The sequence below is a fragment of the Chaetodon trifascialis genome, chromosome 4 (genome assembly GCF_039877785.1).
Source record: "Chaetodon trifascialis isolate fChaTrf1 chromosome 4, fChaTrf1.hap1, whole genome shotgun sequence".
Taxonomy (NCBI): domain Eukaryota; kingdom Metazoa; phylum Chordata; class Actinopteri; order Chaetodontiformes; family Chaetodontidae; genus Chaetodon; species Chaetodon trifascialis.
The window spans coordinates 218126-234317 of NC_092059.1; the positions used below are offsets into that span (position 1 = coordinate 218126).

At 41.3% G+C, this 16192-nt stretch overlaps 1 protein-coding gene across 1 annotated transcript; it reads right to left on the minus strand.

Moving 5' to 3' along the window:
• Positions 1-2360: 2360 nt before the first annotated feature.
• On the minus strand, positions 2361-10187 carry LOC139330044 (uncharacterized). The gene is made up of 6 exons (XM_070960773.1): positions 10166-10187; positions 9805-10043; positions 7809-7931; positions 6866-7049; positions 4252-4278; positions 2361-2626 (listed from the first exon to the last, which is right to left on the minus strand). The coding sequence occupies exons 1-6, from the start codon at positions 10185-10187 to the stop codon at positions 2361-2363; spliced, it is 861 nt and encodes a 286-aa protein (XP_070816874.1).
• Between the last annotated feature and the right edge of the window lie 6005 nt (positions 10188-16192).

A 16192-nucleotide genomic window follows, 5' to 3' on the forward strand; every position in this document is an offset into this window, starting at 1 on the left:
TCCACACGGCTGATGCTCTGCATGTTAGCTACACCTAGCTGCACAGCTAGCTGGCCTGCAGGGAGCGTCCTGTGCTGAACAGTGCCACCTGCTGTTTGCACTGATGACCGTTTATTTGTAAAGTTACATTCAAATCACCACAACGTTCAACTTAAAGGGACAGTCTGACATTTTATTAAATCCTCTCTATTTTCTACACAGTTTAGCTGCTTCCTTGCGTGCCCAGGACTGTTAGCCTAGCTTAGCACAAAAGCTGGAAGCAGAGGGAGTGGACAGTAATATGTTATTAAGAACGGCTTACTCTGTTATTTGCAGGGATAAAAGGCTGCTTAATAAGTAGAAAGCCCTTAAAATTCAGCAAATAGATCTAAAGCCATGTCTGGACATCGAGGCCTGGTTAAGGTAAAGTTAAGAGATGTCTTAAGTGTCACTTGGACAATTTTGAAAAAACCCATCACAAATACCTTCATACAGTATAATTCATTAATTAGTGACTTTGCCTTTTAATGAGTTTTATTCTCCTTAGTTCTGACATATTTTATGAATTGGTCACACATTACAGACTAAAATATATTAAGAGGTTTTTAATTGTTTGTTGCATTAAGGGATCTTTAGAGTAAAAAAAACTTGAAAAAATTACCAAACAGCATGAAAGTCATCCCTGAATTTTAAGTCCACTTTAAGATGGAAATTAGGGATTTCATATTGTTTGGACAATTTTAAGGGTTTTTGACTATTTAAGAAATCCTTAAAACATTTAGATAGTCCACTAAAATATCTGAATATATTATAATCTATGAATGTATCCATTAATTACCCCATTACAATTCCATTAAAATATTGTAATTATCATTATTAATGAGTAGATTTTAATTTTAATGTGGGAAAGAATTGTTTCACAGTAACTGAGGCCTTAAAAGGACCTTCATTTCTCGATTAAGGTGAACGTTCAAGGAAGAAACCATTAGAAATCCTTAATGCAATCCATTAATTTATTCTTAAATCATCCTCATGTTTGGGGTGAACCTCCGAATTTAGACCTTAACTGAAAGGTCCTTTTAAGAGTGTCCATATTATAATTTTTGACTTTGAACTTATTTCTACACTTCAAACCACCTTTTTTTTCCACTGCTCCCATCAAACATCAGTAAACAGCTAATACAACACTGATGATGATGCTAGCTGTTTGTGGCCACTCTGGCTAGCAGTTTCCACCTGCTTCCAGTCTGTGCTCTAAGCTAGGCTAACAGTCCTGGAGGATTGAAGAAGACATCCGACTGTTCTTGTAACCACATCCTGGACACAGAGATGAAACTGATTCTGACAGCCTCATGTCAGTTTTAATGCAGCTGTGATAAACCAGGTGAGACCAGATGTTTCCACAGGTTCAATCCACGTCTTCCTCCTCACCTGTTTGTTTCTGTGAGGCGTTTACTGACCCGGATGCTTTTATAGGATGAGCTATGAGGTGTTCACTGTCCCACTGTTCTGTGTGAAAAGGGAGGCTGAGGGTGTTTCTGATAAACAAGGCTCCTGGAAAGTTTCTGATATTTCTGTTCATGTTGATCTTCACATATTTTTTGAAAAATTAAAAAGGACATAAATGCAGTACCAAATAAAGAGTCTTGTTTTTCCTATCATTTTAATTTTATCATTACAAATTTTGGAATTTCACCTGATTAAATTCATTAATTATCATCAATTATGTCACAAGTTAAAAATCATGTGAAAAGGAATTTTTTTTTAAAGATTGTGGAATAATTGGATTGATGAGGAATAACTGGAGGAAACACAAAAAATAGAAAAAGTAAAAATTGATCAGTTTCAGTAATTATAATATTAATAATAAACTTTTCATAAACAATAAAAAATCATCCATTTAAATTCAAACAGATGACCGTCACTGATTGTCAGTGGGACATAAATAAGCGTGTCATGGTACTGAGCACTGTGCTTCAGTAAGTGCGATGTGTGCCGGCAGAGGACCAATGATGGAGCCATAAGAGAGCGACACAAGCCAGAGGTGCAGAGGAGGAGGAGGAGATTTCAGTCATTCAGCAGTGTCTCTGATGCCAACCCACTTTTCATGGTCCAGCAGATTGAAACAATCAATGGTGTCAAATATAGATCAGAGATCAGCGGGAGTTAAAACTGATCTCCATCATCAGCCATGACTAAAAGATTGTTTGTTACTTCAATGGCAGTTTTTGCGCTGTGAGATGAAGAAAAGGAGACCTGATTAAGATCTATCAAACCGTTCATAAAAGAAATCAACTTTAATTATAGAACCTTCAACGTTTAACCTTTAACGTCTTCAACGTTGGATTTTCAGATTTTCAGATTGGTGGGTTTCAGATCAGTTAGTTCCTCTGCAGGTGATCAGCCCGCTGGTTGTAGTTCATCTTCCTCAGGATCTCCTCAGTGACCTGTTTCGCCCCCTCAGTGTGGTACTGCTGGATCATCAGGTCCACAGTTCTGGTTCTGTCCGCCGCTTCCAGCCGGCTGACAGGGATTGGATCAGACTGCAAACTCAGGAGGCGCTGGAAGGTTTTCAAATCCTCCGACTCGAGAGAGTTCAGCATGCTGAGCAGCAGGACCGTCGCATCCACTAACTCTGAGCCACAGACTGACAGAAGAGACCACAGCAGGGGTTACACTGGATTTACAAAGACCACAACAGGATGCACTGAGTTCACAGAGACTACAACACTGCTCACACTGGATTCAAACTGGTTTCACTGGAGTCACTGAGAACATGCTTAATATGCCAGATTCAAACTGGCTTCACTGGTTTCACTGTGACCAGAGCACCGATTACACCTGTTTACACTGCACTCACACTGGTTACACTGGATTCAAACTGGTTATGTAAGCCAGTGGTTATTTAGCCAGTCTGTGTATTCAGTGTTAATAGGCGCACTGTCTTTACGGCTGTAGAGGACAGAAGACACAGCTAGCTGTAGCCAGTCTCCAGCCGTCTTTCCGCTTTTCTGATGTTTCCTGCGAGCCGATGGGTGTGAACCGGAGCCACGTAGAAGCTGCTGCTTCCACCACCTCCAGCTGTGCGCGTGGACCACTCACTATCAGAAAACCATTTTTTTATAAAGCTCTAAAGTATTTTTTTTACAGGTACCAAATTTTGATTTCTTCACTGGAGTTTGTTTTTTTTTTGTTTTTTTACTGGACTAAGGAATATATTATATTATATAGTTTATATATTGAACTGTTCATTATCCAAGAACAAAAGGACTGATTTAGTTTTGATAGACACTGAAAAGACATTGCACAATAATTAAGTCAGATCATTTATACTGAAGCCGAAGAGAATTTTTGATATTTTACTTATTTACTTACTTACTTTTTACTTATTACATATATTGAGTTGAACAAACTGACATTTGATTTACAGGAAAGGTGCGTTCCACTCAAACAATAACAATATATGTGTGTGTGTGTGTGTGTGTGTGTGTGTGTGTGTGTGTGTGTGTGTGTGTGTGTTTGTTTGTTTGTTTGTTTGTTTGTTTGTTGGACCTAGGTAGCATACTACTGCCAGACCCTGGAATAAACTCCTTGTTGAGAACATTTAATCTATCTGGTCCCATCTGGACTTTTCGTTGTCTGAGGGACAAACTGCTGCTCGCTTACAGTTAAACTGGATTTTTAAAGACTGCAACACGACTTACACTGGACTCAAGCCAGTTACACTGGATTTACAGAGAATACATCCCTGGTTGTACCGGATCCACAGAGATCACAACATTTGATACACTGGATTCAAAGTGATTACACAGACTGATAAGGTCATTAACTCAATAACTAACCATGACTTACTGATTTATTAACAGAGTATCTCCCAGTCTGTTCTCTAATAACTCATCATCGTCTACTATATAGTTCTTGAATCACAGTTATTCAGCAATTACACATTAATGACTCCTTCATTATCGAGTTGTTCCTGATTAATTCCTCACTGGTTCTTCAGTAAATACTCACATATTTGTGTACCATACTGTAAAGTGTTATCAATAAATCTGTTGCTTGATTTTAAGTTTTATTTCATCCATTCAAATCAGTTAAAATCACAAATCTGAAACAACACTCATTTCTAAATAAATGACGTTTTTTGAGGTTCTCATCTGCATCCCAATTGTTTCATTAGATTACTCTGAGAATAAACTCTCTGTTCTGTCTGTGGAAGAAGTAAATCAGTGACTCTTCAGTGAGATGGAGGTGTGCTTGTGTTGATTTTACCTTCTGTGCTGGAAGCGGAAGCAGCACCTGCAGAAGAGAAACACAGTGACATCACAAAACCTTCTTCACATTCAATAAAAGTTCATCTTATATCACACAACAAACTGGAACTGTGGTGAAACTGGAGGCAGATTATAGTTTGTGGCTTCCTGTTTCTAAAATAAAGAGGTTGAATCACAAAGATCCGACTGAACCAGTTCTACTGAACCAGTTCATGGAACATGTGGTTTCCACCTGTTCCCAATGTGTCCCTGCCTCAGCTCACTCAAAACAAGCAGATACACAGTCAGATAATGAGAGACTCACATGGCTTTAAACGATACAACCGAGACTCCTCATCAGTCATTCGGTGTGATTCACTTCAGCTGGGATTTACCAGCTTTTAAAACTGTGTTTGGACCAAATGAAGATGACTTGTTGCTCATCAACTCAGGATGTTACAAAAGTAGGTACAAGGATTAATACATTTCATGATTTGTGCTTTTAAATAATTAGTACTAATCTCAATATCCCCATGTTAATGCATTCAAATCAAACAACAATCTGTAAATTCTTAGTGTGCAAACAGCTGTTAGATATAAAGACGCATGTGCGTAAGGTGTAGGAGTGTAAACACGTAAAACTCCTCGATCACTGGCTCAAAGCCTTTAGACGTCTTGTCCTGTGATTGCATACGGTTAACATCACCACGTCCACTGTTTATAACGTAGAGTCCAACAGGTACATACGCCATGGTCACATGGTTCATAGCTCGCAGACATGCTCCCATGGTTATACAGGGAAGAATCTGTCACGTGACTTTGCATCCATTCTTTGCAGGTGAGTTACACTGAGCCACATTCAGAACAGTTTTCTGAAGCAGCAGTTACACCACGACTATTTCTAATGCTGTTACTACAAGACATGTAACTGTAGTCGGTGCCCTGCCATATGTGCTAATGTGTTATTGAGTTGTGTTGCTGTGTTAGCATGTTGTGTTGCTGTGTTAGCATGTTGTGTTGCTGTGTTAGCATGTTGTGTTAATGAATTAGCATGTTGTGTTAATGAATTAGCATGTTGTGTTGCTGTGTTAGCATGTTGTGTTGCTGTGTTAACATGTTGTGTTAATGAATTAGCATGTTGTGTTGCTGTGTTAGCATGTTGTGTTGCTGTGTTAGCATGTTGTGTTAATGAATTAGCATGTTGTGTTGCTGTGTTAGCATGTTGTGTTGCTGTGTTACTATGTTGTGTTAATGAATTAGCATGTTGTGTTGCTGTGTTAGCATGTTGTGTTAATGAATTAGCATGTTGTGTTGCTGTGTTAGTATGTTGTGTTGCTGTGTTAGCATGTTGTGTTGCTGTGTTAGTATGTTGTGTTGCTGTATTAGCATGTTGTGTTGCTGTGTTAGCATGTTGTGTTAATGAATTAGCATGTTGTGTTGCTGTGTTAGTATGTTGTGTTGCTGTGTTAGCATGTTGTGTTGCTGTGTTAGCATGTTGTGTTGCTGTGTTAGTATGTTGTGTTGCTGTGTTAGTATGTGTTGCTGTGTTAGCATGTTGTGTTGCTGTGTTAGCATGTTGTGTTAATGAATTAGCATGTTGTGTTGCTGTGTTAGTATGTTGTGTTGCTGTGTTAGCATGTTGTGTTAATGAATTAGCATGTTGTGTTGCTGTGTTAGCATGTTGTGTTAATGAATTAGCATGTTGTGTTGCTGTGTTAGTATGTTGTGTTGCTGTGTTAGCATGTTGTGTTAATGAATTAGCATGTTGTGTTGCTGTGTTAGCATGTTGTGTTAATAAATTAGCATGTTGTGTTGCTGTGTTAGTATGTTGTGTTGCTGTGTTAGTATGTTGTGTTAATGAATTAGCATGTTGTGTTGCTGTGTTAGCATGTTGTGTTAATAAATTAGCATGTTGTGTTGCTGTGTTAGCATGTTGTGTTAATAAATTAGCATGTTGTGTTGCTGTGTTAGTATGTTGTGTTGCTGTGTTAGCATGTTGTGTTAATAAATTAGCATGTTGTGTTGCTGTGTTAGCATGTTGTGTTAATAAATTAGCATGTTGTGTTGCTGTGTTAGTATGTTGTGTTGCTGTGTTAGCATGTTGTGTTAATAAATTAGCATGTTGTGTTGCTGTGTTAGCATGTTGTGTTAATAAATTAGCATGTTGTGTTGCTGTGTTAGTATGTTGTGTTGCTGTGTTAGCATGTTGTGTTAATAAATTAGCATGTTGTGTTGCTGTGTTAGTATGTTGTGTTGCTGTGTTAGCATGTTGTGTTAATAAATTAGCATGTTGTGTTGCTGTGTTAGCATGTTGTGTTAATAAATTAGCATGTTGTGTTGCTGTGTTAGTATGTTGTGTTGCTGTGTTAGTATGTTGTGTTAACATGTTGTGTTAATGTGTTAGCTTACTGCTTTAGAGTTGGCATGTTGTGTTAATGTGTCTAAATGTTGTGTTATGTCCGTGCATATTGCCTTAGTGTGTTGGCGTGTTGTGTTCATGTATTGTGTTGAGCTGTGTTACTTTGTTAGCATGTTGTGTTAATGTGTTAACATGTTGGCTTGTTGTGTTAATGTGCTGTTGTGCATTGCGTTAACATGTTGTATTAACATGTTTGACCTGATTAGCGATCTACCTCTTAGCTTGACAACTCGGTGCCACACCACAGACCCTGTGGAGCCAAACAGCCAGCCAATCAGAGGGAGTGAAGTCACATGACTTTTTAGCTGTAACTCCACACTCCAGACATCTTCCACCAGCTGCACCTGAAACGACGGCAGGAAGTTGTTGTAGTCGTTGAAGTTCACGAACTTCGAACTCTGAAACAAAAACAAAAAATATTTTTAAAAAATGGAAAAAAATAGATTTAAGAAGGAAAGCCACATAGAAAACAGTTGAAATGCAGACACTGAAAGGAACTGAAATGTCAGCTGAAGTGTAGACAACAGTTGAAGTGAAACTGTAAGTAATGAAAGCAGCTGATATGACATTAGTGTGAGACTGAGGTTCAAATGGCAGATCATCACAGCAGCTGACAGGAAGAGGCGGGACAAACTCATCAGGAAGGCCAGCTCTGTCCTGGGATGTCCTCTGGAACAGGTGGAGGAGGTGGGGGACAGGAGGATGACAGCCAAGCTGTCCTCCATGACAGACAATGACTCCCACCCCCTCCAACACACACTCAGTGCACTGAGGAGCTCCATCAGTGACAGGATGCTACATCCAAAGTGTGTGAAGGAGCGTCGCAGGTCTTTCCTTCCTGCAGCCGTCAGACTGCAGAAACTGCTCCCAGCAATCAGTGCAATAACATGTGAAACAATCTGTGCAATAATGCAATAATGTGCAATAATCAGTGCATAACAATCTGTAAATACTATCTACAATTTCTTAGGATGACGTTATTCTTTTATCCCACTCTTTTATATATACTTGTTTTGAATTTGCATTGCACTTGTTCTAATACTTTATACACTTTATTGATGCTGCTGTATGTTGGAATTTCCCCTCGTGGGACTAATAAAGGAACATTGAATTGAATTGAAGTGGCAGAAGTGTGATCATTTGAGTTGGAAGTGTACCTCCGGCTGGATGAAAGTGCCAGGCTGTCCACTCAGCTTGTACATCTGATTTGGGACCAGCTCACAGTTGGATATCGTCTCCACGTACTCTGCTCCGATCCGCCGCTTCCACACCTTTATGACCTGAAGGTCAGATCAGATACTGAGGTATCAGCTAAACTCAATATAATCAACACTAGATAAATAAAGTTTTACAAGCTGTTTTAAAGTCTCTCCACACAAAAATAGTTTTGAGAATTTGATGGAATCAAGGGTTTTCATCCATTAAAGCTCCTTAAAATTGACCCAATAGCATGCCATCCCTTAATTAATCCCTCAGGCTGGTCCTGGACCAGCCCCTAGTTATGCTGTTATAGGATTAGACTGTCGGGGGACATCCAAAGACACTCCGAGCTCCTCCGTCCTTCTGTCCCTCTCCATCTGCTCGCTCTCATGTCCTACCACGGCGTGTTACTAACTTAGCTCCTTCCCCGGAGTCTCTGTGCTTTGTCGTCTTGCAGGTTCCCATGGACAGTGTCTGAATCTGGATTGTGGATTTCAGCTGCGTCTCCTGCCTTGGCCCTGCCTGACATCCACTGCAACTGCTACTGCTGTTATTACATCCACTGTCACTGTTACTGTGTCTGCATGTCTGTCTGTCTGTCTGTGTCTGTCTGTCTGTCTGTCTGTCTGTCTGTCTCTGTCTGTCTGTCTGTCTGTCTGTCTGTCTGTCTGTCTCTGTCTGTCTGTCTGTCTGTCTCTGTCTGTCTGTCTGTCTGTCTGTCTGTCTGTCTGTCTGTCTCTCTGTCTGTCTGTCTGTCTGTCTGTGTCTGTCTGTCTGTCTGTCTGTCTGTCTGTCTCTGTCTGTCTGTCTGTCTGTCTCTGTCTGTCTGTCTGTCTGTCTGTCTGTCTGTCTGTCTCTCTGTCTGTCTGTCTGTCTGTCTGTCTGTCTGTCTGTCTCTCTCTCTCTCTCTCTCTCTCTCTCTCTCTCTCTCTCTCTCTCTCTCTTGCTCTTCCTCTCTCACCCAGCCGGTGGAGGCAGATGGCCGCCCACCCAGAGTCTGGTTCAGTCTGAGGTTTCTGCCTGTTAAAAGGAAGTTTTTCCTCGCCGCTGTCTCTAAGTGCTGCTCATGAGGGAATTGTTGGTCCTCTGTAGATAAAGAGTTTGGTCTGTAGCAGCTCTATATGGAAAGTGTCCTGAGACAACTTCTGTTGTGATTTGGCGCTATACAAATAAAACTGTTTGAAAATTAATTTATTTATACCATAAAGAGGACAGTTTTCATTAAGACGTGAATTAAGAGATTGCTTTCATGCTATTGTTCAGTTTCAAAGAGGTTTTACCCCTGACAAGACCTTGAAAGATAGTTCATTAAAAACATTAATATATTAGAATCCAGTCATTTATCCATTAGTTTACCACATTTGCAGTAGAGACAATAAGTTCCTTGTGAAGGACAAATTCAGCTTTAGATAAACCAAGTACAATTCATTTTAAGATGAGTTAGTGGTGGAAATCCAGAGTGGTGGAGGGGGGCTGGCTGGCAAACAGAGGGAATCTTCAGGAAGAAGATTTGAGATTGATGAGGAGGGTGTCACAGGCAAATTAGGAAGGCAGACAGGGAACTGAAAACAGGATTAGGAAGGTTCAAAGACAGCACTGTCATGTCATGTAGAAGCACTGAGACACAAAGAGCGGCAAGCGGAAGAGTGGAGTGAAGGTTTATATACTGCCAGCTACAGGTGGAGCTGATGGACAGGTGGATGAAGATAGGTCACCAGACTTGATTGAAAGAAATGCGCACAAGAACAACATACTGAGACATTTGCAGGTATTTTTAATCAAGCTTTAAAGGGTTAAATATACTTGAAATGGATGAAACAACATGAAAAGCACACCTAAATCTGTACCTTAAAAATGACCTTTACTTTTGAATGACGGTGAAAATTCATTTTAAGGGATTTTTGCTCTCTCAAAACCCCTTAAACTGGGGTGTAAGGGGCGGGGCTTGTGTACCTGAGTGACGCTGACATTCCCGGGCAGCAGCAGCACAAAGAGCGAACAAATGCTCAGCTGAGAGAAGAGCAGCACGAGGCCGCCGATCGCACCGGTGGACGCAGCCGATGTCACCAGACCAAAACAGGAGAAGCCAGAGATGTCGATGATCACGTGACTATCTGTCACCTGATCAGGTGTGATGATGTCCACACTGTCCCCTGTGACATGAGCCACAGAAAGCAAGTGTTCACCCCCATCTGAGGAGAGAAAGACGCCTTCAGCCACGGTGTCGACACGTTTAAGCAGCTCAAAGCTGATTATTGTTATTTACATTATTATCTACAATAACGTTCCAATTGCTTCCAGAGTGAAAGTGAACGGGAGACAGCCATGACAGACATCGTCTGAGGCTGTCTGGAGCTTAAAGACTCACCAGGAAAAATGATGAGAATAGGTGACTTGATGTTAAATAACGTGTACTAACAAAATGCAGAAACTGAGCATTTCAAATGTTCAATGACAATATGTTTCTTTTGCTTCCCACCAAAATATCAGGTCTTATGATATATGATCAGCTGGTAGTGACACGTCATTTTAAAGGACAGATGACGTCATCCAGAGAACTCAAGTTAAAGCTAAAATGACGTAAAAGATGATGGAAATGAGGCTTTTCTGGCAGTTTCATGTGTTCGTGTGAGGAAGGAAACACTCCTCCTCTTCACTCCACACAGATCTGATGTTTTCAGCTCTGCACTGAGGAGACGAGTCCAAACACCAATCAAACTTTTTCAGCAGAAATGATCTCAAAGAGTCTTAAAGAGAGTCACCAACATTCCTCAGTGAAGGCGGCCCGTGTGCTTTTTCCTGATTCGCTGCCAATACAACAGTCTGCAGAACAAGTCACTTTAATGAGTTTGTGCCCCTGATCCTGATCCTGATCCTGATCCTGATCCTGATCCTGATCTCTGCAGTTTCACAGTCTTGGTTATAAATATTGATGGTGGTGGAGGAGCTGTGTGTCACTGACCTGGGAGCAGCTGGCAGTGCGGCAGGTGGAGGCGGTGGAAACTTCCTGTCAGCAGGGTGAACCTGAACAGTGGTCCGGCCGGCCTCAGACCTTTAGAGGACAGAAAGTCCACGTCCCAGGGTACCGTCTGATAGACCACGTCACCGATGCCCTCTAACAGCAGGCCAGTCAGTCTGCAGTGGAAAACAGCAGGCGACTGGCAACGCAACCTGGAGATACAACATCAAGCAAACTGACTGGAAAGCTTGTGATCGGTTTGTTCACTCTCAGCAGGTAGCAAATCCACATGAATCCCGCATGTCAACTCTGGTGAACTTTGGCTGGTTGACCAACAGAAAGCCATCACGAGTCCAGAACGGAGAAAGCTAATGTAGCTTATCAGCTGCGTGTCAGCATCCAGTGTTATTGGAGCTTCTCTGTCAGAGTATAAACTCTCTAACAGAGAGCTAGTTTACACTCAGTGAGACACAGAGGACATCATACTGATACAGGACAGTAAGTGTCCCGTATCAGTATGTACAGAGCAAAGCTAAAGAACGTGTCTGTCTCTCTTCAGTAACTATGGAATGAAATGATGAAGAGAAGAGTGCAGGACAGACAGAAGCTCAGTGTTGGCGTGTTTAGCCGAGACCAGTTAGCTTTAGCATCAGTCTGTTAGGATGTATGTACCCATCACATGTATTTATACTGCGGTGAAATGCAACTCAAGTACAAATTCAAGGTACTTTAGTGTTTCCATTACTACACTTCAGAGGTAAATACTGTGTTTTCTTTTACTCCACTCCATCAGTCTGACAGCTTTAGTTACTTTCAGATTCCTTCCTGTCCAGTGAAAAGCTCGTATCTCCAGATGTGCTGATGTTGAATGTTTGTGCTGAACTGAAGGATGAAGAGTTCCTTCAGTCTTCTTCAGCTCAACAAACTCTTTAAAAGCCTCTTGGATCAGCTGAAAAAGCTTCGTCACAAAGCTGAAAACAGCCTGTTTTCTGAGATACGAGGTTCTGATAGGACGCCGCGCTGCAAACGTGATGATCTCATAGAATCTGAAGCGTCGATGAAGAATAAAGCAGCAACAGGAGATAAAGGAGTTCAATGAGCTGAAACATCTACAGCAGGAACATGAACACATGAATGAACACATGAACGCAGCAGCAACATGAATGAACACATGAATGAGCACATGAACGCAGCAGCAACATGAATCCACAGACACTCTGACAGGAACGCTTTACTCACACACGAGTACTTTTACTGGAAGTACTTTACGTACATATTGATGATAATACTTACGTACCTTATCTAGTAAGGACTTGTTTGTGCAGTGGAGTATTTTCACAGTGTGGTATTAGTACTTTTGCTTGACTTCAAGATGAATACTTACTTGGATACTCAAACCTCACTGAGTAGCTACATCTGCTAAAACCTCGCAGCTCCAGCTGACCACATTTTTTCAGAGCTTAATTTTATGTGACTCTGTTTGAAGAACCTGGTTCTGGTTCCGTTCTGGTTCTCTGTCGAATTGTACACAGATCAAGACAGACAGAAGTAACCAGCGTATTACCTGAACACGTTGCCATCCTCAAAGACTTCAGGTGTAACCTCAACCTAAACAGATCAAACAGATCTCTCAGACACCTGAACATATTAACCAATCCTCATCAGGAGTGACATCACAGTGACATGTACAGGTTGCGTTGGATGTTACCACTGTTGTGTCTGCGTTTGTCTCCAGCTTGATGTCAGACCAGCTCTGCGATGTCACTGGTTCTTCTTGCAGACAGACACCTGTAGCAGGATGACATCATCACCACAACTTCAAGTGATCAATTGATCGATCAGTTTCACACAGAGAATGGTTCAAGCCAAGTTTACTTAAAGCAGGGGAAACTGTTAGCATAGTGTAGCACAGTTTGTGTGGACGTACTGAGCGTTGGGACGATCTTCAACAGGATGTTCATCGCGCTGTTCTTGGCCTGTTTGGTTTTGAAATGTTTTCCCAGAAGTCTCTGTGCTGTTGGCCTGTCTGTGTGTTGCAGCTGCTCTTCACCAATAGGAGAGTGGCTTTCCCCACTCATGTGACCATTGACCAACCACAGGAAAGATCTGACCTCATCTGACACCATAAATTCCAGCATATCTGAGAGAGCAGACGACTGTGAAGGATTCTGGGAAATAAAAACAGGAATGACATACTGATGACGTCTCATCTTAGAATCATGACCTCAAGAAGATTCTGATCTATGAGGCAGACACTGAAATAAAAGGTGTTCGAAAGGGAAACTGATGGTTTTCAGACTCCACGGTTTGAAGATTTGATCATCTTTAGACTACTCGGTCTGCAGACACAGTAAACCCCCAAGAACCTCACAGTAATGTGGACTACAAACCTTGTTGGTGATTGGACCCTCTTCCAGCTCTTGTAGTAAGAGTGGATCTGATTGGCTGAGTGCTGTGTAGAGCACCACCTGGGCTCTGTCCCCCTTTCTCAGGACCAGGTCCACCAGAGCCCGATTCTTTTCCTTTTGGACTGCATAGATGTTGATTGCCTCCCTGTTTGCAGCATTCAGCATCCTGTAGTCCTGTAGGACATCCAGAACAGGGCCCAGCCACTGCATCCTGCTGATCAGCTTCCTGCGCTGATTTTTTACAAAGTCTGGATCAGGTTTTAGAGCCAGTCTAGGTCTCAGAGGGTCCAGGCCATAGTGGAGGTGGCAAACCCAATCATCTGGGCCAAGCAGCATCAGGGCTGAATCCAGCATTGTCAGCGCCCCCTCCTCACGATAACACTTCAGCATGATTTTGGTGGTGCTGCGGGCATCGGCAGACCTGAGCCAGTGTGGGGGGATGGGGGGGGGGCCCGGGATGAGGTCCTGACTGAGACACCATTGGACCCTCCACAGTTCCACCTCCTGTAGCCCCAAGAGTTTTGACAGCAGCAGATCCTCCGGCACCGCCTCAGGTTCGCTCCTCCGGGTCTGAACACTCGTGCGTCTCTTCAAGGTCCGAGCAAAGTCCTGAACCGCCGTAGACATATTACCCATGATTCAGGTTGTCAGGTTTTACTGTCTTCTGTTCAGACTAGGATAAGATAAGATAAACTTTATTGATTAACCACCAGGGAAATTCACTAATCACAGCAGTCAAAAAGCAGAGCGAAAAATGTGAATTCAGTGATAAATAACAATGAGAATGAACTAAATAGACCTTTAACTTCTACAGATAACACCATGACAGATAATTGCACTTATGACAGTAAAACACACGTGTAGCATTATACTAAAAATGATTAAAAAAATATATATATATATATATATATATATATATATATATATATATATATATATATATATATATATATGACTAGAATTGTACAGAAATTGGACTGAATTGGACAGAGAGAATGACGCTCCTGTGAGACAAGACAAAAAGCACGAGACACGTATACATGATAAGACATTATGTCTGATGTCTAAAGTTGACCTTTGATTGTTGGTCCTCTGTAGATAAAGAGTTTGGTCTGTAGCAGCTCTATATGGAAAGTGTCCTGAGACAACTTCTTTTGTGATTTGGCGCTATACAAATAAAACTGAATTGAAAATTGAATTGAATTAAAGTGTCCAGTGTTTAGTTTGCGTGAAGTTGTTTCTTACCAGAGTGAAGGGAGTTGAGACAGTTCGTCTGTCCTGATAACGTTTGAGTTCACAAAAAGCAGGCAAGCAGTTTTCACCTAGAAGTGATTTGAGTCTTTGCTTCCTGTTGCCAGTTTGAGCCGTTGGTTTGTAGGTGACTGGTGTTTTTTTTAAATGTTTTTCGAAACTAGAACTTTCCATTACAACCTCTGAGGTGTAGGCACAGCTGGCATGAGGCCGTTTAATAATGTCAACCAGGTCGACTCCTACAGATGGAGTAAAGAAATATTGTGACCACATGTTGGTTTACTGTTCAAATTAGGTTTTTATTTCATTCTTTATTTATTTATTTTTAGTTTCTTCAGAATTAAGTCAATGGTTCATCAGCCAATAACATAAAAATTATAAATGAGCCATCTTGCTTTTCCTGATGATACTGGGACAGTTTGTAGAAGAGCACAAAGGACAAAATCATACAAAACACTTGTCTTTCAATAGAAACAGCTCATTTAATGTCCTGCTGCAAGTAATGAATTAAAGTATGTGTTTGAGTCAAAGATTTGAATGACAGCACTGACAACAAACAACAAATCCCTGTGATGAGTTTGGTTTTCTTCTCTCTGCAGTGGCTTTGGTCTGAACACGTCTGCTCGGTCACATTAGAACCAAAACATTTCAGTCTAAGTTATTTTAGGCAGCGTCGTCGGTGAAAGTGTTTCATGGTGACAAATAAGCAGAAATTAACCGGAAGCAGCAGCTCGCGTCGGCACAATGCAGCAGCTGTGTGAGTGTTCATTTCACGCTATTCTGGTGATGTTCACTACCCCCCTAACCCTAACCCTGACCCTGACCCTGACCCTGACCCTGACCCTGACCCTGACCCGCCAACAGTATTTTAGCTTCAAGTCTCAAGTCCAGTCTCACAGCAGACAAGTCCAACTGTCCTTCTGACAGGAAGTCCCGATCCACCAAAACTGTCTGAACATGATGCTCTAAAACAACTTCCTGTCCTCAACAGGCTGTGACTGTTCGATCAGCTGGTTCCTGAACTGAAAGTCCAACTCCTGTCCAAGTCTGAAATCTACAGCTCTGATGGACATATAACAAAAATATTACATATTGTGTAAACTGCTGCACGATTAAAGCACCAACTACACTTAAAGTCACGCTTTGCTCCTTCATAGAAACCTGGTTCTGAATAATAACTAATGCTGCAGCTTCACTGTCTGTCCAGCCCTCAGCACTGTCTGCAGGTCGTCTTCTAAGGACACAGGACAGAGAGCACGAAACCTGACGTCAATGTTTGTCAAGAAGTTGCAACATTTAGAAAAAAGCTCTCACATTTTCATCAAATACTCATGTTTGAAGTATTTCAAGAATGAAGTAGTACTTGAAGAAAAAAGGTATTTTGAGAAAAAAACATTGAATTCTCAAAATATTTCTTTATTCTCAGAATAATACGACTTCTAGAAATCTTTTCTAACACTGGTCCCGATGCTCCGTAGTCATGATATCAGTGAAGGTCAACAGGAGCCGAATTATCCTCCAGTTTAACAGTTTGATTTCAAATCAAACAGTGACTGGAAAGCCTTATCTTATTCTATCTTATCTTATCTTATCTTATCTTATCTTATCTTATCTTCAGACTCTGATGACTCCTCATCATTTCACTGACATCAGAGTCTAACCTCTGAACTTTCTGTTTTGTTCCTCTGTTTAAACTGAGCAGACACAAAAAAATCAGACATTC